Source organism: Patella vulgata, chromosome 5 (genome assembly GCF_932274485.2).
Source record: "Patella vulgata chromosome 5, xgPatVulg1.2, whole genome shotgun sequence".
NCBI lineage: Eukaryota > Metazoa > Mollusca > Gastropoda > Patellidae > Patella > Patella vulgata.
The window spans coordinates 72,969,526-72,995,046 of NC_065883.2; the positions used below are offsets into that span (position 1 = coordinate 72,969,526).

At 40.6% G+C, this 25,521-nt stretch overlaps 1 protein-coding gene across 2 annotated transcripts in view; it reads right to left on the reverse strand.

Annotated features, from left to right (window-relative positions):
• LOC126822339 (dual 3',5'-cyclic-AMP and -GMP phosphodiesterase 11A) overlaps window positions 1-22,751 on the reverse strand; it is a 147,416-nt gene extending 124,665 nt beyond the window's left edge. For both annotated transcript variants that reach the window (XM_050551180.2, XM_050551179.2), the window contains exon 1: window positions 21,831-22,751. In XM_050551180.2, the coding sequence (XP_050407137.1) occupies window positions 21,831-22,634 (804 nt within the window). In that variant the 5' untranslated portion in view covers window positions 22,635-22,751. The remainder of the gene's footprint in view (window positions 1-21,830) is intronic.
• Between the last annotated feature and the right edge of the window lie 2,770 nt (window positions 22,752-25,521).

Sequence of the window (25,521 nt, forward strand, 5' to 3'; positions counted from 1 at the left end):
TAAAAAACGGTAAACATTATGGAATATAATTACCGACATTTCGTTATCAAAAACAATATGTAGTGGCTCTTACTAAATTCAGAAAATATGTAATCCACAAAGTTTTGTTTTATATTCTTAATTGAATTTATCTAAATTGGATAATGCTAGACGTTATCTGTAAAATCCGATAAATACCTCTTCGCAGATTCTTCCCATGTCGGCTTCTTGTTTTCGCCTTCCAGTTATAGACTCGTAGAGAAGCCAAGTAGAGAACCACGAAAAGCTAAGAAGCGACTCGGTTTCATGGCTTCAGACTGATTATTATTGCCTGCTTGCCATCGCGCTGTTTACGCATAGCGAAGCACGATTAGGACCATGTGTCACGACTTCTTCGCTTCGTTGTTGTTCTTAATGTTTAACGCCCGCTTCCACCGAAGGTGATATCGCAGACAAGTCTTATTTTTCATTTTTATTATCTTGGCGCACGCGCAGGGGGTCTTTCCTGTGGGAGGAAACAGGAGTACCCACCTACGCTCACACCAGGGATCGAAACCAGAACCGCAAGCCAGAGGTGACCGGCCAGCTAGAGGCGCTCTAGGCCTCTAGGCTACCCCCCCCCACCTCTTCGCTTCGCTTCTCAATTTGATAAGGCGAAGACAAGCAGATGCGAATGGGTACTTATTGGCTTCCATAGTTACCTGTCGTGTTTATACATTATCTTAATACCTATAGAAAATGGGTTATTACCTCAAAAACGATTCAATTTTTTTATAAGCAAATAAAGACGAAAACAAAACTGTCAACGATCAATCGCCCTTGAATTTATTATGAGGGAAATCTTTGTATGGAAAATGTATTAAACACCCCCTGACAAGAATTCATGAAAGATAATAAATAAACTGACACCTTAATTAACTAACTTTAAAGTTTATGTGTATGGTTTAATGGTCGAGAGCGAGACATTTAGTAATATATTGATACTGCACGAGGCGTTAGTCGAGTGTTGTTTCAATATATAACGCAATGTCTTTAGCTCGAGACCATTAAACAACTTAAAATACACTATCCCACACGTGCTTTTCAATGAAATACGTCACGCAAGTTCAATATTTCATCTAGTATAGATAAAGTACGATTGGAAAGTTGCCCGTACATTATTGGAAATAATGGTACGCCAACATCAAAGGATGACGTCACATCTGTATTTCAAATATGTTTATGCGGCATGTGGCTTCCTCTGGCGCTGGCATATCACCCGTGATGAAAGTGGACGTAAAACCCCAGGAAAGAACGAACCATGATTTTGAAAAAATGGTTATCACTGAATAATTGATTGATTCGCCATCTTTTGGTCATACTAAACTTACGCTGTCTGTCTACTACAGACTCGAAGCTAGTTGACCGACATTTTAAGCCCTAAATCAATGCTTATAGTCGCATTCACACAGTATTTATTTTGTTTCCATTAAATAAAATAGAAAATGTTTATTTGGTCTTTGTATATATGGCAGATGTGAAACGGAGTAAACGCGTATTACAAAATAGCATATTCATTTTTAGTTATGGCGGCCATTAAGGACAGAGATCTGTTCTCGAAGTAGATATTTCTCTCTGTGCAGAAAGTTTTTTTGATGTACCTTTTTCTTTGATTCTTTTAGTTTATATGGTTTTACAGATAATACTTGTTTTTAAAACTCAGATCCCATAATTCAGTTAGATGTACATCAAATAAAAAACAAGCACAATTGGAATGCCACAGGCGGAAGAGGATATCTTTCACTTTATTTGTTTTAAAACATGAATCATTAATCTTAGAGATAAAATAACGAATACAAAAGAAACAAAATTTTTGCAACGATCTTTGAGAGGTCAGAGAGAACTACGGGCCTGACAACGGCCTACTCTTTTTTCCTTTTTAACTGTCATCCACTTTGTCCGACGCCACTTTATCCGTATGTGGTGCAAGGAAAATGTTATTAGTTGCTCGGATGGGACAAAAAGCCGAAGATCACTGGTGTATGCACTGGAGTACACGTAAAGGGAGAGAGAGAGAGAGAGAGAGGGGGGGGGGGTAACGTCCATTCACCGCAAACTAAGTAATTCGGAACCAACCATTTGGTTCAATTTTTATTTCAATAATCCGCTTCCGCGCGGGTGTCTTTAGCAGTGGGAGGAAACTGGAGGACCCGGAGAAAACCCAGGAGGTTGGATAGGCGACCCTACTCTTTGTCACGTTCAACCGGGAAATCAAAACCACGCCACTTGATTCAATTTCTTGTAAATGATTCCCTTGGCGTATCTCTCGTCCAATTAAAATACAGTTTGATTAAACTATTTATGTTTGTGGTTCCTTGGTGTATATCTTGTCCAATTAAAATACATTATTATTAAACCATTTATCTTTCATCCAATAAAAAGACAGTATTATTAAACTATATTTATGGTTAAATGGTTCCCTTGGGGTATTTATACAGACTAATTTAAACTTGGCGTATTGTGGTTTTTTTGGTTCAGCGGACGATAAATTAAACACACAATGATACGTGCATGCGTTTTTAAGTCTTTCCAGAGAGAATTTTCTCCAGATAAATTTCAATTGAATCTATTTAGCAACCTAATATCGATAACATCCTAATTCATGTATTATTGGAAGAAGACGGTATCACATATCACGAAAGATAAATATGCTATTATACATTCGCACGTTTTCGTGGCCGTTTTTACAGTGGCGGGGATTTGGCTCATTCGGGTAGTGAATAAATTTAGGAAAAAGTACTGCGCAAAAAGGATAAGTCGAATAATTTGCCTCTAAGAGCGATATACAGGCGCCAGTAATGTAAGACGGAGGGTCTTACAATGAAAAACTAAGGTTTGAGAGAGAGAGAAATGGGGTTTAACGTCCACTCGACACAAAGTAGGTCATTTTGGGACAAACGCATTTCAATAATTCACTTGCGCGTAGGGGTTTTTAGCAGTGGGAGGAAACCGGAGGACCCGGAGAAAACCCACGAGGTTGGACAGACGACCCTACTCCTTGTCACGTACAACCGGGGAATCGAATCCCTGCCAGTTGACTCAATGACATACCTTATGATACAGCGCGCACGTTCTAACCATTCGGCTAACCATTCGGCCATCCACCCCCCAAAGTCGAAACAAATAGGATCTGTGTTTAAATCGGATTGGTTATTCGCTAGCTCAGTGTCCAATGAGCCGACAACATGTCAATAAGTAACCAAAACATGACAATACTTCAAATCGTTATATTGATATATAAAGCTATTTACATCTACAACGCCTCGATAACATTTATTTAATATAACACTACAGTCCGGGGATGGAGCGGATGTGATAAAGAAGTTCTCATTGATTTACCGAACCGCAGTACGATTTAATGATAGAATTATAAAATGGCCTATTAATCAGTATTCGATATACAGAACAGGGGCTTCGTGTTGACCAATGACTTTGTATGGGGAACAAGATCCCGTCCGGGCCCCTAAAAAAAATATTGATATGTGTGTCCGGGGAGAGGGGTGGGGGTGGCAGTCCCTCCCAGTGCCACCGGGTAATACTGGGCTGTGTGGAACATGCTAGCTGAACTTAATCGGCCAACACCGAAGCCATATTAACCCAAAAGAATGTAATCTCGGTATTATTGTATTATAATATAATATCAGAATCACTGTCAAAGATGTGTTATATAGCTAAATCTATATATTGCAGGTCTTTCGCATGGAGAGAGAGAGAAAGAGAGAGAAATGGGGTTTAACGTCCACACGACACAAACTAGGTCATTTCGGGACTAACATATGGTTTAACCACCCCATACTATCAAATGGCCGAGATTTTAATAGATTAGAACAAGCTACATTTTCCAACACTCATAACTTTGCTCAGAATAAAGTAATTTGAATTAAACTTCAATATATTCATTTTGTATTATCTATTTTTGAACTATTATAGCAAGAAAGTCCAGCTCTTTATTTAAATCTTACATAACGTATCTTTAATGGTTGTACGTCATATTTGAGATAATTAATTTTGGCGACATATTTGTAATAATAAACATACATTATGCAAGAGCTAAATCAGCCTATTGCAGGTCTTTCTTTAGGCCTGAAATGTTATCTAAATTATTAATTAGACATTAACTTATCCAGACTATAATCAAGTCTCTCGATGGCATCGGTTTTCTCCGATATTAAATAGATTAGAACAGTTCAGCCATATTTTGATTTAAGCTAAAAATGGAGGAGCGAGACTTAGCTTCGAACAACCAGTACGGTGGTTGAAATTATTGCACACGTCTTGTCAAATCTTCAAAAGCTAATATCTTCGCTCGCAATAGAGTAATTTGAATGAGATTTTCAAATTGTTCATTTTACATTATCTATTTGCGAACTATTATAGCAAGAATGGCTAACTCTTTATCCAAATCCTACATAATGTATCTTTAATACCACGGTGTTCGTTTACCTTTATTAAAACGTAATTTCGGATTTATCCGTTTATAAAGTTCGACTGAACTCACTGATAAAGGTATAAACAAAAAAAAAGCGCACACGTTTTTATCAGTTTTATTTTCAGAAATCAAAACTGACACATGACATGAGTTTTCCATAATCATTTCCCAACTTCAGTAGTTCGATTAATTAAAAAACAGATAAAAATAAACAGGTTCAAAGGGGGTTTGTCGGTTGATTAATCGCCATAACGCTTTTCTATAATTGCTTTCTGCGCTTTTATTAAATAATAATAACTTGCAAAGAAATGGCGTGTTTCTGATCAGCGGTCTGTGTTGTTTCACTGCAGGTCATGGAACTTTTCTTAAACCACTCGGCAAACCTCGGCAGATTCCGTTACTCAACATCTAGATGTAGGGTACTGGAATCTGCTGAGGTTTGCCGAGTGTTCTTAAACTGGTTTAATTTAAAATGAAATGAAATGAAATGAAATGGAGTTTAACGTCCTACTGTTCTGCTCCTAACCTGGGCTAATGAAGACGGGCATACGCCATACAGTGTGCTATGAGGGAAATTTTGCCCGGACAGCGGCAATTTAAAATGAAGATTAATAGATCGTGTATAGACGGCATGAAATGAAATAGAGTTTAACATCGTACTTTTCGGGGAGTTGGGTGGCGGATTGGTTAACACGTGCGCGTTTGATTACAGGGTTTGCCATTGAGTCAAGTGGCGTGATTACGGATCTCCGCTTATATGTGGCAAGGAGTAGGGTCGCCTACTGTCCAACCCCGGTTTCCTTCCACAGCTAAAGACCCCCACTCGCAGGAAAAATTATTGAAATAAAATTGAACCATGTGTTAGCCCGAAATGGCATAGTATGTGTCGAGTGGACGTTAAACCTCATTTCTCTCTCTCTCTCTAAACTGTCAAGGTTAACGTGTACGCGAGATCTCGTTTTTTTCGTGCCATCCAAGGACTAGACGGTGTTCCACGTCAGACCCCCCATCCTGCATTACTTACAAGGGGAGACCACGCCGGAGCATCGCTAGGGATATCCTCGATCACCACAGGGACCAAACACGAGACCTCGAGTACATTGTTCAATCTCCAAGCCACCGCGGCCCCCTCGCGAAGAAAGAGCACAGCCGTTTAATAATGAAAATCACTTGATCAGAGCGGAAGAACTTTTGTTCAATATTTTATACAAATTATAGTCAAGCTAACTCATTAAGGAAAGTATAATGGCTTTAAATTATACGTCGCCTGGATTGATAATGGCTAATCGTCACAGACAGGGGAATGAATATTCCAGGTCGATTGAGACTATAATTAATTGGTATAAGTGCGCGCATTTAATGTCAAAACATAGTCCGACTGATTGAAGGGATCGGTGTGGAATGATTTATATCATGGAGTTTATGAGATAAATTAATTGTATTAATGTCCAAACGTAGTCCGGCTGAACGTTAAGCTAATGAGTTCATCGGGATTTTTCCACGTAGTTTCCTCTTGTCAGTGGTGCAGGACGGAGGTCCTGACATCGACAACTGTCTAGTCGTTGTGTACACGGGACCTCGTTTTTTGTCCCATCCAAAAAATACACAGATGTGCTTGTCCGGCCCTCCATCCTGTACCACTGACAAGAGGAAACCCTACGAGCCTGGAAACAATCCCGTCAATTGCATTGATAAAAAGTCATGTAATATACAATATTAGACCACTCTTATCCTTAACTTACGTCCAATTGAAAAATATTTCAAATTTAGAAGAAAAAAAACCAAACAAACATCTTCTCGGTCTTAAACCATGTTGTATTATCGTTTTACAATCAATTCGCGAAAACGAGCCTAATTGTCCTTTCATTTATTCTCTCCCCCTCCCGAGCTGTCCGAATGCACAATAAGGCAGATTAGGAATAAGAAGACAAACAAGATGGCCACCAAACAAGATGCCCACCTAAACTTATTATTGTATTTACAAACCGTGTGATTTGTTGCATCGAGTTTGCAGCATAAGACAGATTAGTAATAAGAAGACAAACAAGATGACAACCTAAGCTTATTATTGTATTTACAACCAGGGTGATTTGTTTGCATCGAGTTTCAAGGACAGCCTGGTACAGAGATAAAAGAAGACAGTCATTGCTTAATTCTAATTAATAAATGATCTGCTACGTGTGTTGCCACTGTTTGTCTTCTGCACTGAATACTTTGAGTCAATGAGAGATTAATTATATGTTGAAGCCGAAGACCCACCTGGACAACTCCACATATTAGTTAGTTAGTTAAAACAAATCGTTTATAATGAGCTGTAGTATATGAAAGACCATATGGGTCTGTAATGGATATTGGAGGGTTGATTGACCGAATGGCTAGTGCGTGTTCGTTGTATCAAATGGTCTGTTGTCGGGTCAACTGGCGTGGTTTCGATTCCCCGGCTGTACGCGACAAGGAGTAGGGTCGCCTGCCCAACCTCGTGGGTTTTCTCCGCGTTGTCCGGTTTCCTCCCACTGCTAAAGATAATTTAAACCATATGTTAGTCCCAAAATGACTTAATTTGTTTCGGGTGGACGTTAAACCCCATTTCTCTGTCTCTCTGTAATGGATAGTAGTATATAGAAAACCCACCAGGTCATCTCAACATATGGGTTTATTGGTTGCCGTGGTACAGCGCTAAAACAAAAGTAGTCGTTTTTAATGAGCTGTAATAAGACACTGGTTCGCTAGCGGGTTCGATCCCGGTGTTGGCCGAGAAAGTTCATCGGGGTTTTCCAGCGTGGTTTCCCTTGTCAGTGGTGTAGGACGGAGGGCATGACAAGGATAGCTGTCTAGTCGTTCGGATGATGAGACGAAAAACATTGGCGATTTGGCGTGCACGTAAAAGATCCCTGGCAGTTGGAACTCGATATAAGAGTAGGTCGTAGCGCCGCTGCCCTAGCAAAATATCCCTCATAGTACACTATATGGCGTATGCCCGTCTTCATTAGCCAAGTTGGAGCAGTACAGTAGGACGTTAAATCCCATTGTTGTAATTATTTGTCTTTAATTACAATATAATATAGAAATAGATGAACTGGTTCCTATGACAATATCAGGTAAAATATGACGACTGAAACACCACCCGATGGGAATCGACTTTATCTTTAGAAATATAAGACAATACAATGATAAGAGGTAATGTCTTTAGTCTACGCCCATGTCAGGTATAATCATAAACCGTCATATAATTTGTAAAGGAAAATATGATGAATTATTTGATATTAGGTATCAAACAGCGTTTCCTTAGTGATATCTTGTCACGAGATAAGGTTATAATGTATCATAGTATCATAGTGTATCATCTGTCATCATATTATATTAGTTGTTATGTTTTTGCTGATTGGATGGAGAGAGAGAAAGAAGAGAGAGAGAGAGAGAGAGAGGGGGGGTAATGTCCACTCAACATCGTAGCACAAATTATTGCTATAACGGCTGTAAGTAGCACTGAGTAAAGTGCATGATAGATAGATGAATAGATAGATAGATGGATAGAGAGACAGATAGATAGATGAATAGATAGATAGATGGATAGAGAGACAAACAGATAGATAGACAGATAGATAGACGGACAGAAAGATGGATGGATGGATAGATAGATTATTAATTCATTGACATTTTTGTGAATGGTGATATTAAAAAAGGCCACAGCGTCGCTGTCCGCGCAAAATTTCCCTCATAGCACACTGTATGGCGTATGCCCATCTTCATTAGCCCAGTTCGGAATCGGAGCAGAACAGTAGGACGTTAAACCCCATTTCATTTAATTTCTTTTCATCTCATCTTATATGAACGCCAATCAGTACTCTATGTTGGACATTTTATCAGATTGGTTCACAAAGCATTCTCAAAATTGTTCGCCTCTTTTTAACTAAAATATAGCCCTTTATAAAACTTTTGTTGTTTTAATGTATCAAATACATTGAGTTTTAGAAACCAAGTAGGATGAAATTGAAACTGGGCCTAGACGTCTGTTTTCTGTCAGCTTCAGAACTATATATTTACCGACTCTAACATCCATGTTGTCATCCATTAATTTAATAATGTAAAAGCCTGTCTGCCATTTGTTTCCGCCGGGGTCCTTCATAAATAAGTTTTTATTCAAATAAAACATCAATCTGATAAAAAGACAGATCTATATTTCGTTTCGTTTTTTTATACTTTCGAAGGTCGTGTCAGGGGTTGTACGAGCGGCTTTTGACCCTTTGACGTCAAACATTGATTAATCAATCAGTGTTGACGTTTCTAGTTTTGTACTCACAGTTCCATGCATCAGAGACCAAGAAATCGCCGTAACAGACCGTTTCATTGGCTTATCCCCACTTCAACCAAAACGCCGATAATATAATAACTCTTCCAGATCCTAGTGTAGTAAAGACAAGTAAAACGAAATTTTGAACTATAAAAAAACGAAACGAAATAGGATCTGTGTTTTAACCAGATTGATAAAACACCAGATAAGTTGATTTATCTTACGTTCCCAGTTATCATCATTTATCTACAATTTACAGTTTTCAATAAATATTAATAGTTGTAGGCAGACTGTTTATATGATATGTCAGCATTAAACATGCATTATGCAAGAGCTAAATCTGAATATTGCAGGTAATTCTTTGGGCCTGAAATGTTATATAAACTATTAATTGGAGATTTATTAACAAAACAAGATCATAATCAACTCTCGGTGGCATCGGATACTTGAGATTTTAACCAGATTAAAACGGTTCGCCATTTTTAAAAACTTTATTTAAAAATGGGAAAGAGAGGCGAAGTCTCGAATATACCAGAGTCCTGGTTACCACAATGCACATCTTGTCGAAACTACAAACAGTGATAACTTGGCTCAGAATGAAGTAATTTGAATGACATTTTCATTATTTTCATTTTAGGTTATCTATTTGCGAGCTATTATAGCAAGAATGGTCAGCTCTTTATCTAATTCGTACTCATAAGGCCTGTCATTGAGTCAACTGGCGTGGTTTCGAATCCCCGGTTGTACGTGACAAGGAGTAGGGTCGCCTGTCCAATCGCGTGGGTTTTCTCCGGGTCCTCCGGTTTCCTCCCACTGCTAAAGACCCCTACCGAATGATTAGCGCGCGTTGTATCATAAGGTCTGCCATTGAGTCAACTGGCGTGGTTTCGATTCCCGGGTTTTTCCCAATGCTCAAGACCCCTATTAAAATAAAATTGAACCACGTTAGTCCCGAAATGACCTAGTTTGTGTCGAATGGACGTTAAACCTTCTCTTACTTCGAATTCCAACTGTCGAGAGTTGTTTTACATGCACGCCAACGTGTACTAGACGGTGGTTCTTGCTATGTCCTCCATCATCCACCGATAACATCAAACGGGAAGTCCTGGGGAGCTTTCACGGCCAACATCGGGAAGTTTCGACAACATTCACGACCAACACCGCGAACACCTCGTTGGTGAACCAGCATCTCCAAGAACTGCCAATGCAACGAATGGCATTGTCATGCTTTTTATTAACCCCCTATATCAAGACGAATGCAGACATCTTAGTTACTTCAACTTGCCAAAGGACATTTAAGAAGTTTAACATATCCCCTGCACCTTGTCTTTCACCACTGACAAGGGAACACCACACCGGAAAATCCAGAGGGACTTTGTCGACCAACACTTGGAGCTCCTGGCTAGCGAGCGTCTTGTTTACTAAGCCACCAGTGAATTACGTTGGCCCGGAAGTTGGCCCGGACAGCAATTCCAACTGCCAAGGGTTCTTTCACGTGCACACCAATGTATACACTGATTTTCTTTTGTACTTGTTTATGTAATTCTATATAATATAGATTGATTGATATTATAAACCAGGATGTTATTATTGGACCACTGTACTCCATTATTTCCCGCTAGACTCCATTTGTTAAATACCGTCAATGGTTTTTTTCTCCACTGTAGATAAATCTTAATTAGTTAGATTATTAGACTGTCTAGGTCTTAGTTTAGTTGAAGAGTAAAAATGAAATGTGGTTTAACGCCCCACTGTTCTACTCCGACTGGGCTAATGAAGAGAGAGAGATGGGTTTAACGTCCACTCGACACCAACTAGGTCATTTCGGAACTAACATATGGCTCAATTTTATTTCAATAATTCGCGTGTGCGTTATAGAGGTCTTTAGCTGTGGTAGAAAGCCGGAGGACCCGGAGCAAAACCACGAGGTTGTCACGTACAACCAGGGGAATCGAAACCACGCCAGTTGACTAATGGCAGACCTTATGATACCCCCCCCCCCAATGACGACGAGCATACGCCGTACAGTGTACGCTATGAGGGTAATGTTGCCCAGACAGCGGCGCTACGGCCTACTCTTATATTGAGTTCTAACTGCCAAACGCTCTTTAACGTGCACGCCAATGTGTACACGTGACCTCGGGTTTTTCGTCCGATCCGTAAGTTTAATCGGTTTACGTTAAAAGGGGCCTCAGTCAGTAAAGGGACAATCGTGATCACCCAATAAAAGATCTGGCAATCGTGACTACGTTTATTATCAAGGCAATTGTACTTGACAATTGGCTATATATTGTCAAAATTTCAAAGACTCATAATATCGCTGCGAATCAAGTAATTTAACTTATTTTTTCAGTATATTCATTTTTCATTATCTTAATCATACACAATGCATCTTTTTTTGCGCGTTCTTGACATTCTGGTACAACCTTGACATATCTTCACGTCTTTCACGGAACTTTATAGGTTAAAAACATATATTTTATACCCTCCACGTTCGCACCATAAAATCGTGATTTCCAACATTCCTGTTCTTTCTAATTTAGTTGTTTGTGATTGAACAAAGCTGTCTGTGACCCAAAAATATCATTCTAATGTGTTATCGTCGTGATCTGGTGTTTATAAATTTATAATCAGAAAACCGGAAACGAAATCGTATTAAAACGGATCCCCTTAAAGAGACGAAGTGTGTGTAACACCCCTGCTGTTCGAGTCAAGCTAGTTATTATCATCAAGTCGATAATAAACAGTGTGTTATATTGTTGGTTGTCGTCACACTGAAACATCTGGTTACTTCCTGTTAAAGTCACTGGTCACCATTTTCATTTTTGTGGATACTATCCAATTTTTCACTACTTTATCCCCGCTAAAATGTACCCAGATTGATTATTTACCATTTAATTAAAGATACATTATGGGAGATTAAATAAAGAACTGACAATTCTCTCTATAATAGTTAAAAACTAGATAATGTAAAGGCAATTTGCTGAAAATGTCAGTCAAATTGATCCACTCTGAACCGAGATTTTAGCTATTGAATTTTCGGCCTAGCCTCGATCATTATTACTAATGTCGGTACGATCAAAAACAGTCTCGATTATCCATTTCATGATTAAATCATGAATGGAAGTCGAACAGCAAATCGGAACCTAATCCAATAAACATCGCAGGCTAGCGATGACATCGAGAGTTGATTATGGTCTGGATAAGTTAGTTAATGTCTAATTAATAGTTTATATAACATTTCAGGCCTAAAGTAAGACCTGCAATAGGCAGATTTAGCTCTTGCATAATGGATTCTAAAGAGTAAATAAAGGCCCATCAAAAGATTTTAACGAACACTTATAGGTGGCACTGATTTCTTGATATCGTCTGCAGGGGATGTTGATTTGTGGGATAGTTCTGATCTTAACCTGGGCTAATGAAGACGGGCATACGCCATACAGTGTGCTATGAGGGAAATTTTGCCCGGGCAGCGGCGCTACGGCCTACTCTTATATCGAATTCCAACTGCCAAGGGATCTTTTACGCGCACGCCAATGTGTACACGGGACCTCGGTTTTTCGTCCCATCCGTATGACTAGACCACTGTCCTTGTCAGGCCCTCCGTCCTGCATCACTGACAAGGGGGAAACCACACCGGAAAATCGTGATGAACTTTCTCGGCCAATGCAGGGAGAACCTTATTTCATATTTCCTCTAATAACCAGTACTTTAACTATTCACAAAAGCTATTTAACTCCATGTAGTGGTTTATATTTATAGAAGTAATTTAATAAACATCACGACATGAATGCTATAATTCTACAGTTAACCCTAATCAATAAAATCAGCCTACAATATTACTGATTAAATCGCTACAGATAAAAGTTCATGTCCTTTTAATAAGTTCATCGTTTGTGTCAAACGCACTTCGGCGAAATTGGCAGCCGCGGTGAATCAGTGAGTAAGAGAGAGAGAGAGAGAGAGAGAGAGAGAGAGAGATTAACCGTCCACTCGACACAAACTAGGTCATTTCGGGACTAACACATGGTTCAATTTTATTTCTATAATTCGCGTGCGCGTAGGGTCTTTAGCAGTGTGAGGAAACCGGAGAACCCGGAGAAAACCAACGAGGTTGGACAGGCGACCCTATTCCTTGTCACGTTCAACCGGAGAATCGAAACCACACCAGCTGACTCAATGACAGACTTTATGATACAAGGCGCACGCGCTAACCATTCAGCCATCCAACCCCCTGAGTAAGACGCAGATTCGCTAACGACCGGGAGGTCTCGGGCTCGCTCCTGGAGTTTCTCGAGATTTTCAGGTGTGGTGTCCCCTTGTCAGTGTTGCCTAACAAGGAATGAGTTGAAAAACCCAAGAGCGGGCCGTAGTGCCGCTGTACGGACAAAATTTCCCTCGTAGCACACTGTATGGCGTATGCCCGTCTTCATTAGCCCAGTTCGGAGCAGAACAGTAGGACGTTAAACCCCATTTCATTTCCAATGAGAGTTGCTGTTAGGTCTGGCCGTCTATTTAAAACAATGTTGTTGGGTACAAGTTGCTGTTAGGTCTGATCGTCTATTTAAAACAATGTTGTTGGAGCCTGATCGTCTATTTAATGATTAATTGTTTTGGGGTCTAGTTAGATAATTGGAAAGAGAATGAAACATGCGTTAATACTTAAGGGATTCTTTAATGGCTGTTGAGAGAAAGAGAGAGTGAGAGAGAGAGTGCCATTCAATTCTGACCCTTCGCGTATTTCGCCGAACATAACTGATTAGAAATTACAATAGAAACAGAAATGATTGAATGTAAATCAGTTTATATATATTTATAATACATTTATTATATCTGTTGCGACCCATTTGTGTCCATTTCTAGGTGCCAAAGAAAGGCGATTTAGCTCCTTCAATTAAATGTGTATATTTAATATAGAGAACTGTTAACTGATTGCTTACAGAATATATATAATCTGCCAGTTGCATTGATGAAATGGGGTTTAACGTCCAAATTGTCTGTTGAGAGAGAGAGAGAGATTAAACCAGTGGATTCTCTTCTAAAAATGATGTTTATCCTTGTTTTTCGTTATTGTCGAAACGAGAGAGGTTTAATTTCCATTCGACACAAAATAGGTCATGTTGGGACCAACTTATTGTTCAATTTCATTATAGGGGGCCTTAGAAGTTGGGGGAAACCGGAGGACACGGGAAAAACACGAGGTTGAAAAGGCGACCCTACTCCTTGTCACGCACAAGCAGAGAATTGAAACCACACCACTTGAATCTATAACATACACGTGTTATTTATTCGGCTACACAAACTCCCATTTTGTTTGAAGAGTGTCACCCGACATCAAAAAGAAGATTACCAAGTGCATTAAATCAGTTCGTGATCCAAAAAGAAAATGAAACAAAACCTTGATATGATTTAAATGGTCTGTCGTTCTAATGGGTGTGACATTGATATTGATAGTAGTCAGTGGTCTGATCCCTAATGGGTGTGATAATCATATATCTAAATGTGTCAACCGACCAGTAGTCAGTAGTCTGATACCTACTGGGTGTAATAATGATATTAACTAAACGCGTCAACCGTCCAGTGGTCAGTGGTCTGATACCTACTTATATCTAAACGCGTCAACTGGGCAGTGTTCAGTGGTCTGATACCTACTTATAACATTACGATTTATTATGGTTTGCCATCAACGGGTGTCGGATCAAAAGCTTTGGTAATTTACAATTACTGGTCCAGTTGTAGCCCATTCATTATAAAACTATATGACATTAAACGGAAGTAAATTGGTATTTGAGTGGCTAAGTTGATTGACCAGTATCTTTGCGGGGTTTCACAATTAATTGATTATATTATAAGTCCATGTTATAGATTAGTAGTTACAAGCCAACACGAGGGACGCTAAACCCCATAACTCAATGACAGACCTTATCATACAACGCCGCGTGTCCTTTGAGAGATATGGTGAACGGACAGTAGAGGTACGGCCTACTCTTATTTCAAATGCCAACTGCCAAGGGTTATTTCAAGTGCATGTCTTATTAACACACAATTATGGCATTTGTTTTGCGAATAATGGGAATGTTGCATGGACGATGTACTGCGCTTAGAATTCTAATTTTCAAGGATATAAAGGACTTTAAACACATTTTCCATGTCGCCTGTAACCCCCTGACAAGTCGCAGGTCCAGATCGTTACCTGCTGGCTACGGTGACTTGACCATAGGACCGCGACCTCTTTTAGGGTACCACACCCATCCTGCAATTAGGACCACTAGCCCAACGGTCTCATTACATTCAAATTACTTCGGTTCTAAACCATCAGAAGCCTGGAGGTCTAGTGTTTGATCCATGCATTGGCCGAGAAAGGTCATCGGGATTTTCCGACGTGGTTTCTCCTCGTCAGTGGTGCAGCACGGAGGGCCTGACAAGGACAGCTGTCTAGTCGTTCGGATGTGACGTAAAAGATCTCCTGGCAGTTGGAATTCGATATAAGTGTAGGCCATCGTACCACTGCCCGGGCAAAATTTCCCTCATAGCACACTGTATGACGTATGCCCGTCTTCATTAGCCCAGTATAGGAGCAGAACACTAGGACGTTAAAACCTTATTTCATTTCAGAAAACATCCTCATTATTGTTAGTGTGTAATTGCCGCAGGAAATGAAGTTGTTAGATTCTGTGATAGCGTGTGTGTTTACCTTGCGATTATTGCTTGTGGTAATGGTATAATAATCAAATTTCCCGGAAATTCCGAGTGACTTACCAAATTGTTATATCTTGCATTTAATCTGTATGTTGCTATTAACGCCATGCCTCGTTGCTAGGGGCCACGGTGGCGCTGTGTCTAAGGGGCTGGTTTTTATAATTAACAAACTGTTATATCTTTTCATAATTTCATTTTGTTATCAAAGCTAGAAAAATCGTGAAGAATCTGTTCGATCAACGAAGTGCCCCGTTGCTAGGGAGTCACAGTGGAACGGTGTTTAAGGAGCTGATTCGATTCCGAAGTTGACTGAGAATGTTGCAACATCGGACTTAACAATTTGTTGTATCTTTTAACTTAATTTTTATGTTTCTATTTAAAAAATCGTGAAGAACCTGTTTGATCAGCGTATACCTCATTGCTAGGAAGTAGTCACGGTGGTGCGTATGCCTCATTGCTGGGGAGTCACGGTGGTGCGGCGCGTAAGGAGCTGGTTCGATCCCAAAGTTGGCCCGCTAACGCTGATCAAATCGTGAAGAGCCCGTTTGATCAGCGTATGCCTCATTGCTAGGGAGTAGTCACGGTGGTGCGTATGCCTCATTGCCGGGGAGTCACGGTGGTGTGGCGCGTAAGGAGCTGGTTCGATCCCAAAGTTGGCTCGCTAACTTGGATGTCCCGTGTTCGAGACGGGTGTTGACCGAGAAAGTTTATTGGGATTTGTTGTTAGAAAGCCTATAGAATGGCCACCCATAAACAATCTGCCAGGTCAATAATCCTTTGTTTTGATGACCTTTTCACAAATCGACGGTTAATACAAGAAACTCCAAATTTGTTATGAGAAAGTCTGCGGAAACAGATCACGTAACAGTAACCTTTGAAAAACCACAGAGATCTATAAAAAATAATCTGAGATGTTAATCAGACATTTTGTTTTTTGATGGCCTTCGTGGCACTAGTACCGATTTTCTTGTAGCCTAGAAAGGCGTTAACCGTGAACTTTAGGTGAACAGACGTCAAGAAAATCTATACTAGTCAATTTGACCATCTGTTGCTAGTTATAATCCGTCCATCAGTCAATATGAGCCTCCATACACTAATATTACATGTTGACAACCTTCATATGAAATACAAGTACATTGTTCTTTATTATTGACATTCCGTGATGTAGGCGTGGGTATATTAGATGGGCTATTTGTTTTGTTAGGGTTATTTTGTTATTTTTTTTGTGGGGGTGGGGGGGGGCGGAGAGGAAGTACGATATATAATTTTGATCTGCATATTTGTTTTAAACATTGTTGCTAGTATTAAATCTAGTATTAAATAAAAGTAGGGGCACCGCGTCAATTATTACTGATATTTTGTTGAGCAGGTCTTTATAGTCTAGGTGTTTGTGTTGTTGGAGAGAGAGAGAGAGGGGGAGGGTTGACGTTCACTCGACACAAACTAGGTCATTTCGGGACTAACATATGGTTCAATATATTTCAATAATTCGCATGTGCGTAGGGGTCTTTTGGCAGCGGGAGGAAACCGGAGGACCTGGAGAAAACCCACGAGGTTGGACAGGCGACCCTACTCGTTGTCACGTACAACCGGGGAATCGAAACCACGCCAGTCGACTCAATGACAGACGTTATGATACAGCGCATGTTGGTGTCACATTTTGGGTATTGTATCGTGTACTAAAGTACCCGCCACATTCCTAAACAGGTGGCCCGCGTGACGCAGCCATCTTCTTTAGAGCTCACACACATCACTGACGTATGTTTCAATCTACATGTTGGTGTCCCATTTTGGCATATTGTATTGTGTATCCTTATAGAATCCGCCAGGGTCGGACTTAGACTCACAGAGGCACTTTAAATGAAATGGGGTTTAACGTCCTACTTCTCTGCCCCGACTGGACTAATGAAGACGGGCATACGCCATACTGTGTGCTATGGGGGAAATTTTGCTACAGGTAACGAAACTACGGCCGGGACAGTTATATCGAATTCCAACCGCAAAGGGATTTTTTTACGTGCACGCCAATGTATACATGGGACCTCGGTTTTCCTTACCATCCGAATGACTAGACAGCTATGCTTCTCGGGGGGAAACTACGTCGGAAAATCCCCGGTGGAATTTCTCGGCTAATTCTGGGATCGAACACGCGCACTCCAGGCTAGCTCAGCATCTCAACCACTTTCAAGAAATCGGTGCCCCCCGCGATATCACTCTAATGGAAGCCGACGTTAAAGAACCAACTTCAGCCAGTCCCCGCCATAACCCCACGCTAATAAGCAGATGCCCCGCGTGACGCTGACGACATCTTTTCAGACCACACACATCTAAAGGATATGTACGTATATTTCAAGCTCTACGTATGATCACCTACCACCGTATTTCTAGGACACACTCCTATGTGAATTGTATGTTTTTTTATGGCTTACTTTAAAGTCGAAACGTAAACATCCGGCTCATTTAACTCGCATTCATAAAATATGCACGTTCTATTCGGGGACATGTATCTTTGTTATTCTATCCTCCTGGCGTACACCCTTTCTTTTGTGCACTGAGGTCAAGGACTGACTGAAATCAATTGGTTCGGGTCAACAATGACGTAGTTAGTACTTTACTCATCTTGCAGTCAATGGCCGGTCAGTGCTAAATGATCTCATTGTCGATAGAAAAGACCAAGAGCGACTTTGAAACTACAGAAGAAATTAAAACGTTTAGGCTAACAAGAGAAAAATTCTGGATTGACAAATTGAAAACAACAGCCCCCCTAGGTTTGAATATTCATACGGCTAGCTCAATAGCCCCTTTTGTAGTTCCATTTAGCGCAACAGCAGCAAGTGCATCCAATATCATCAGGAAACACTATACTGATCTCCAAGAAAATCATCTGAAAATCTTCACACAGAAACTTATAATTGCATATTCTAAAAATAAGGTCCTTGGTTGGGATTATCGCTAGGCCTGTTTACATCTCGTGACCTATGACGAAAAATTGAGCTGGTCTTATCATTTAGCACTAACCACGTGTGTACACTAAGACACGGCGGGATTATCTTTAGAGAGAGAGAAATGGAGTTTAACGTCCACTCGACACAAACTAGGTCATTTCGGGACTAACATATGGTTTAATTTTATTTCAATAATTCGCTTGCGCGTAGGGTTCTTTTGCAGTGGGAGGAAACCGGGGAACCCGGAGAAAACCCATGAGGTTGGACAGGCGACCCTACTCCTTGTCACGTACAACCGGGGATTCGAAACCAAGCCAGTTGACTCAATGACAGGCATTATGATACAGCGCGCACGTGCTAACCATTCAGCCATCCAACCCCCCTGATTATCTATAGGATTCATAGGTATGAACAATCATAATTCATCTAAATGGTTTTAGATACAATCTCATAAATATTAAAGTAATTAATTCTCTGGCGAATTTGAAACAAACATATATCAAAGCTGGTATTAATCAGCATAAATATTCACAATATGTAATATCCAAAAGCATAATTATCTTAATGGATGAATTTGGTCAAAGTGGTGGGTCTCTAATGTAATGAATGGCCTACAGCAGGCCCGTAGCCAGCTCATAGAATTGGGTGGGGCTACGGAATTTTTTGGAGGGGCTGAGGGTGTGGCCGGCTAAGAACGGTCCTAAGAAATCATTATTGTTGGCAAAATATATGGGGGGCTAATTCGATTTTTGGGGGGCTCAGCCCCCTCCATAGCCCCCCCACCCCGTGGCTACGGGCCCGTCCTACAGAACTCCCAGCGTGTAGATACGGGGGGTTTCACAGAATGGGATTTATGAAAAGCGATATGGTTGATGCATACAGATAATTATAATGAATAATATGAAAATATGGACCAAATGTAGCAATATATTTTCAAATAGACATCTTCACAAGTGAGCAGTTTTCGCAATCCAGGAGGTCTGGGGTAGATCCCGGTGTAGTGCCGAGATATTGTTTTAGGGTTTTCAGTCTGACAAGGAATATGGTGCAAGAGAGAGAGAGAGAGAGAGAGGGGGGGGAGAAATGAAATGAAATGGGGTTTAACGTCCTACTGTTCTGCTCCTAAACTGGGCTAATGAAGACGGGCATGAGCCATACAGTGTGCTATGAGGGAAATTTCGCCCGGGCAGCGGCGCTACGGCCTACTCTTATATCGAATTCCATCTGCCCAAAGGATCTTTTACGTGCACGTCAATTTGTACACGGGACCTCGGTTTTTCATACCATCCGAACGACTAGACAGCTGTCCTTGTCAGGCCCTCCGTCCTGCATCACTGACAAGGGGAAACCACGCCGGAAAATCTGGATGAACTTTCTCGGCAAATGAGGGGGAGAGGGAGGCTTAAGCGTACACTCGACACAAACTAGGTCATTTCGGGACTAACCTACGGTTCATTTTTATTTCAATAATTCGTTTCCGCGTAGGGGTCTTTAGCAGTGGCATCATTTTGGTAAGCATATCTTCGCAGCATTCCTATTTTATCATTGTTGCACTTTAAAGAAAATCAAAGCCAAGCCTGGTCGTATTAAGATTTCTGTGTCACAAATAACAAGAGGCGTTGATGAGTTGTCGGAAAGGAATCGCGTGTGTTAATATTAATGGATCCATACTGTCAGGAGAATATGACGGTGATATATAATAAATAGGTCGACATTAGAGATTATTAACAGGTTATAGGTACCGTTTAAAGGTGCAGTCCAAGGTTCAACACAAATATGTAAATAATTTAAAGCATTTCGGGCCTCGGACAATTGCCGACGAGGGCAAGTGTGGACTGGGCAATTGCCGTCGAGGGCAAGTGTCGACTGGACAATTTGTTTTGTTTTTTTAATGGTGAATATACCATGTGATGTATTGGAGTGATGGTTAACGCGTGCGCATTGGACCAGAATGTCAATTAGTGTGCTTTTGATTCCCCGGTTGTACGTGACAAGGAGTAGGGTCGCCTGCCCAACCTCATATGTTTTCTCCTGGTCCTCCGGTTTCCCCTCACAGCTAAAAACCTCTACGAGCTAGCGAATTATTGAAATAAAATTGAACCAGATGTTAGTCCCGAAATGACCTATATGGTGTTAGTGGACGTTAAAACCCATTTCTCTCTCTATCATGTATTATATCATAACCAGTTTTATTCTTTATAATATATCTTACACACCCACTTTAACCGGTCGTCTAAACAAATCATTGAAGGACAAATAACAAAGTTTAGGCATCTGTTACATTTACAAACCACGTTTCAATACACAGTCTAGTATAATTATTAGTTACACTTTGTGACTTGTGTCACCCCATATGCGTTACGTTTCGTTTCGTTATATTTTTGATTTTGTACTCCATCGACCCAATGTAATAAAAAAAAAAGAAAATTACAGTCTATTCTTAATTGTTAATGTGTGGTCTGTTCGGTGTGTGCTCTATTTACCTTTTAGAGATAGCAGGATTATACAGTTCTATGGAATACAATTACACTCACTAGTCTCCTCTAGTCATTATCAAACGGTATATCACAGTTCAATTAACAAATTTCATTGCAAGATCGAATCGTAACAATTTCTAGAGATGAAAAATGACGGCACTAAATTGTAATCGCATTTTAATTACAGGGTGTGGTATTTCGGTTAGTGTGCGTGTGTGTGTGTGTTTTTTTTAAACTTTAGGGATAAGCAACCAAGATCGAATCGAGACATTTCCTTCTGGTCAACGTTCTATGTCATATGTTGTGGTATATTTATAGAATGGAATTCCACCCCTTTTAAGGAACTGTTTAAGGGTTACTGGTTATACTTTTTAAAGCCAACTTTTATAGCGTAGTTTTTAAAGCCGACTTAAGGTGTACTTTTTAAAGCCAACTTTTTAAAAACAACTTAAGACGTACTTTTTAACATCGTTTCCTAATATGTAGATCTGTGGTTTGCTGATATCTATATTCGGACTGCTCTATGGTGTGCAATTTATCTTTATTTTTTTAAATCTGTTATTAGTTAGATTTTGTTGCGGCTTAGAGCAGACATTGGTTGGATTTTGCTGCTCCTTAGAGCAGCCGTTCGTCTAGATTTTAGGGCAGCCATTAGCTGGATTGTGCTGCGTCTTAGATCATCTATTGGCTGGATTATGTTGCTTCATACAGCAGTCATTGGCTGGATTGTGTTGGGCCTTAGTGCAGCCATTGGCTGGCCAGCCATTGGCTGGATTGTGTTGCGCCTTAGTGCAGCCATTGGCTGGATTGTGTTGCTACTTAGGGCAACCATTGACTGGTTTGTGTTGCTACTTAGAGCAGTCATTCATTGGTTTGATTTTATTGCTCTGTATAGATGATTACATCAAATTAAATATCATCAAATTAAATATCAACAAATAAAAGTCAAATAAATAATAAAGGTGTCTTACCTTGCAAGCGTTTCCGTCCAGGTTAACTGTTTCTCCTGTCTCTGCTACAAAACCAATAATCCCTTTTCCCCACGGCATCCGTATACTACCGTCCCCGGTCAGGGAGGGTAACATATCGGAACCAGCATGAACGTCAAATATTTTAGACACAAGTGTCGGTTTAGTGGTGTTCTTTCCTTCTATCATGAAAATGGACGCTTTATCTGCGTCAACCAAAACGCACAGGTTAGCCACAATTTTCGTGCTTAAACTTCTAAGATCCAGATCGTTAGAGATATCCTTGACTATTTCTAGAAAGAATTCCTTCTCATTGGTAAATCGCAGTTCGCGCTTGCTGTCGATATCCTTACTGGGATATCGCGGTAAACGCACTCTTGATTGTATCAACATACTGAGCATGTTCACGGAATTGGGCGGAAGTGATCGAAATTGTCTCATTTCCTTTAGGCTGCTCCTTCTTGCATCAACACCCGAATCCGGAGACGTAGACGGTTCGTACGTCCGAAACATGTTCCGCATCTTAGATCTGGCAAAATCGTGCCTTAGATGTTTCTTAGAATTCGATCGACTGTGTTTAAAGTCAAAGTTTCCGGATTCGGATATGATCGGCGATGACGGAGTGCTGCCCTCGTTGGACACCGAACCCAGTCGCCCAGAGATATATTCCTGGAGATTGTGGAATCCATGTTGCACCAGCCACCGGTTGACTAATGCCAGGTCGGCTTTCTTTAAGAAATAGTCCTGAAACGCCTCGGGATTTTGATCAAGCCAATCTTCGACCATGGATACTGTCGGAGAACTCATTGTTGCTGTAAGTGGATGATTCCAATGGATTATATTATATCATTACAAAATCGCATAACAGAATTACATTACAATAATCGTAGCCCGAATAACAATTTTATGGAGTAACACAAAACCTCATGCACTTATTTAACGTTGCAGCTATACAAGGTTTCGTGGTACTGCCATTCATGCGTTACGCTGTAACCTCTTTAATCCATTTTAAACTCGCAGGATGAAGTATATTCCGTCGTTAAGTTATTATTAAAACGTATTTTAATCCCTTAAGAGGCTGTTGTTATTTTACGTTTTAAACTCACAGGATATGGAGTATATTCCGTCGTTAAGTTATTATTAAAACGTATTTTAATCCCTTAAGAGGCTGTTGTTGCTGTATGTTTTAAACTCACAGTATGCAGTATATTCCGTCGTTAAGTTATTAAAACGTATTTTAATCCCTTAAGACTCTGTTGTACGTTTTAAACTCGCAGGTTGAAGTATATTCCGTCGTGAAGTTATTAAAACGTATTTTAATCTCTTAAGAGGTTGTTATTGCTGCATGTGGTTTTTACTATTCAGTTAATTGCACTGTCTGTTGTAGTATTGATGTGTTCGTCATGACGGTATCTGAAATATATAAATAATTATAGAATTATTACAGGTTTTAATGGCTTCATATGTCTCTCCAGTTGGATTCTGGATGTTACATACAAGTAAGGCTTCCGTAGCCTGATATTTTCAAGACAAAAAAGTCGTGACGAAACCAATGAAATAGTAAACGGTTTTGATTTAGGTCAGGGTAACGCATGAAATGAGGTTGATCTGGTCTGATTTGTTATATCAACAAGTGTGTTGTCAATGGGCGTCCTCGATGAAGGAATTCCCGCCAGGCATCGCTAGTAACAACTCGCTTCCACGCTGAAGGGGTTCCTACCAGGCGTCGCTAGTATTCCCCAAATACCCACATTTATCTCCCCAACCGGCCTACAATTAGCATCTCCCTAAATAATCAGGTCACGTGAGACCGCCTGCTCTATGGTGGCACCTACAAATTATGCCCCCTTATTTCTGGCGAGGACGCCCATTGACTTTCTTTTTCGAGTAAGGTCCCTTTGTTGACTCGGAAACCACGTTTTAAAATGAAATGAAATGGGGTTTAACGTCCAGCTGTTTTGCCCCGACTGGACTAATGAAGACGGGTATACGCCATACAGTGTGCTATGAGGGAAATTGTGCCCGGGCAGCGGCCTACTCTTATATCGAATTCCAACTGCTAAGGAATCATTAACGTACACGCCAATGTGTCTACGGGGCCTCGGTTTTTCGTCCCATCCGAACGACTATACACGTCCCTTGCCAGGCCCCTGGTCCTGCACCACTGACAAGGAGGAACCGTGCCGAAAAATCCCGATGTACTTTCTCGGCCAACACAGTTACTGGACACAGGACCTCCAGATAGCGACCCCTACTAACTGAGCCACCGTGACTCCCCGCACGTTTAAAGCATGGATACTTATGTTATAAGTAGACTGTATTTTGTCTATATGTGAAGTCCATTCATCGTTTTTACAATGAGTGTGTTGAGATCACTCATCACACAACAAACTAGGTGTTAGAGAATTCCAGATTTGTAAACTTGGATTGGAGAATTCGGGTCCTCTTGCTGTAGGCTTCCTCGGAGGTTGATAGTACAGTGGGACAAATTCTGTAGAATTAGTGATGTGACAAGCAATATACGATTAGTGATGGGACAAACTCTGTAGGGTTAGCGATGGGACAAACTCTATAGGGTTAGTGATGGGACAAACTCTATAGGGTTAGTGATGGGACAAGCTCTATAGGGTTAGTGGTGGGACAAGCTCTGTAGCGTTAGCGATGTGACAAGCAATATACGATTAGTGATGGGACAAACTCTGTAGGGTTAGTGATGGGACAAGCTAAATAGGGTTAGTGATGGGACAAACTCTGTAGGGTTAGTGATGGGACAAACTTTGTAGGGTTAGTGATGGGACAAACCCTGTAGGGTTAGTGATGGGACAATATCTTTAGGGTTAGTGATGGGACAAACTCTGTAGGGTTAGTGATGGGACAAGCTCTGTAGGGTTAGTGATGGAACGAGCTCTGTAGGGTTAGTGATGGGACAAACTCTATACGATTAGTGATGGAACAAACTCTGTAGGGTTAGTGATGGAATGAGCTCTGTAGGGTTAGTGATGGGACAAACTCTATACGATTAGTGATGGAACAAACTCTGTAGGGTTAGTGATGGAATGAGCTCTGTAGGGTTAGTGATGGGACAAACTCTATACGATTAGAGATGGGACAAACTCTATACGTTTAGAGATGGGACAATCTCTATACGATTAGTGATGGAACGTGCTCTGTAGGGTTAGTGATGGGACAGACTCTTTACGTTTAGAGATGGGACAGACTCTATACCATTAGTGATGGGACAGACTCTTTACGTTTAGAGATGGGACATACTCTATACGATTAGTGATGGGACAGACTCTTTACGTTTAGAGATGGAACAATCTCTATACGATTAGTGGTGGGACAAACTCTATACGATTAGTGATGGGACAGACTCTATAGGGTTAGTAATGGCGGCCGATAAACTCTATACCATTAGTGATGGCGACCGATAAACTCTATACCATTAGTGATGGGACAGACTCTTTACGTTTAGAGATGGAACAATCTCTATACGATTAGTGGTGGGACAAACTCTATACGATTAGAGATGGGACAAACTCTATACGATTAGTGATGGGACAGACTCTATAGGGTTAGTAAGGGCGACCGATAAACTCTATACCATTAGTGATGGCGACCGATAAACTCTATACCATTAGTGATGGGACAATCTCTATACGATTAGAGATGGGACAGACTCTTTACGTTTAAA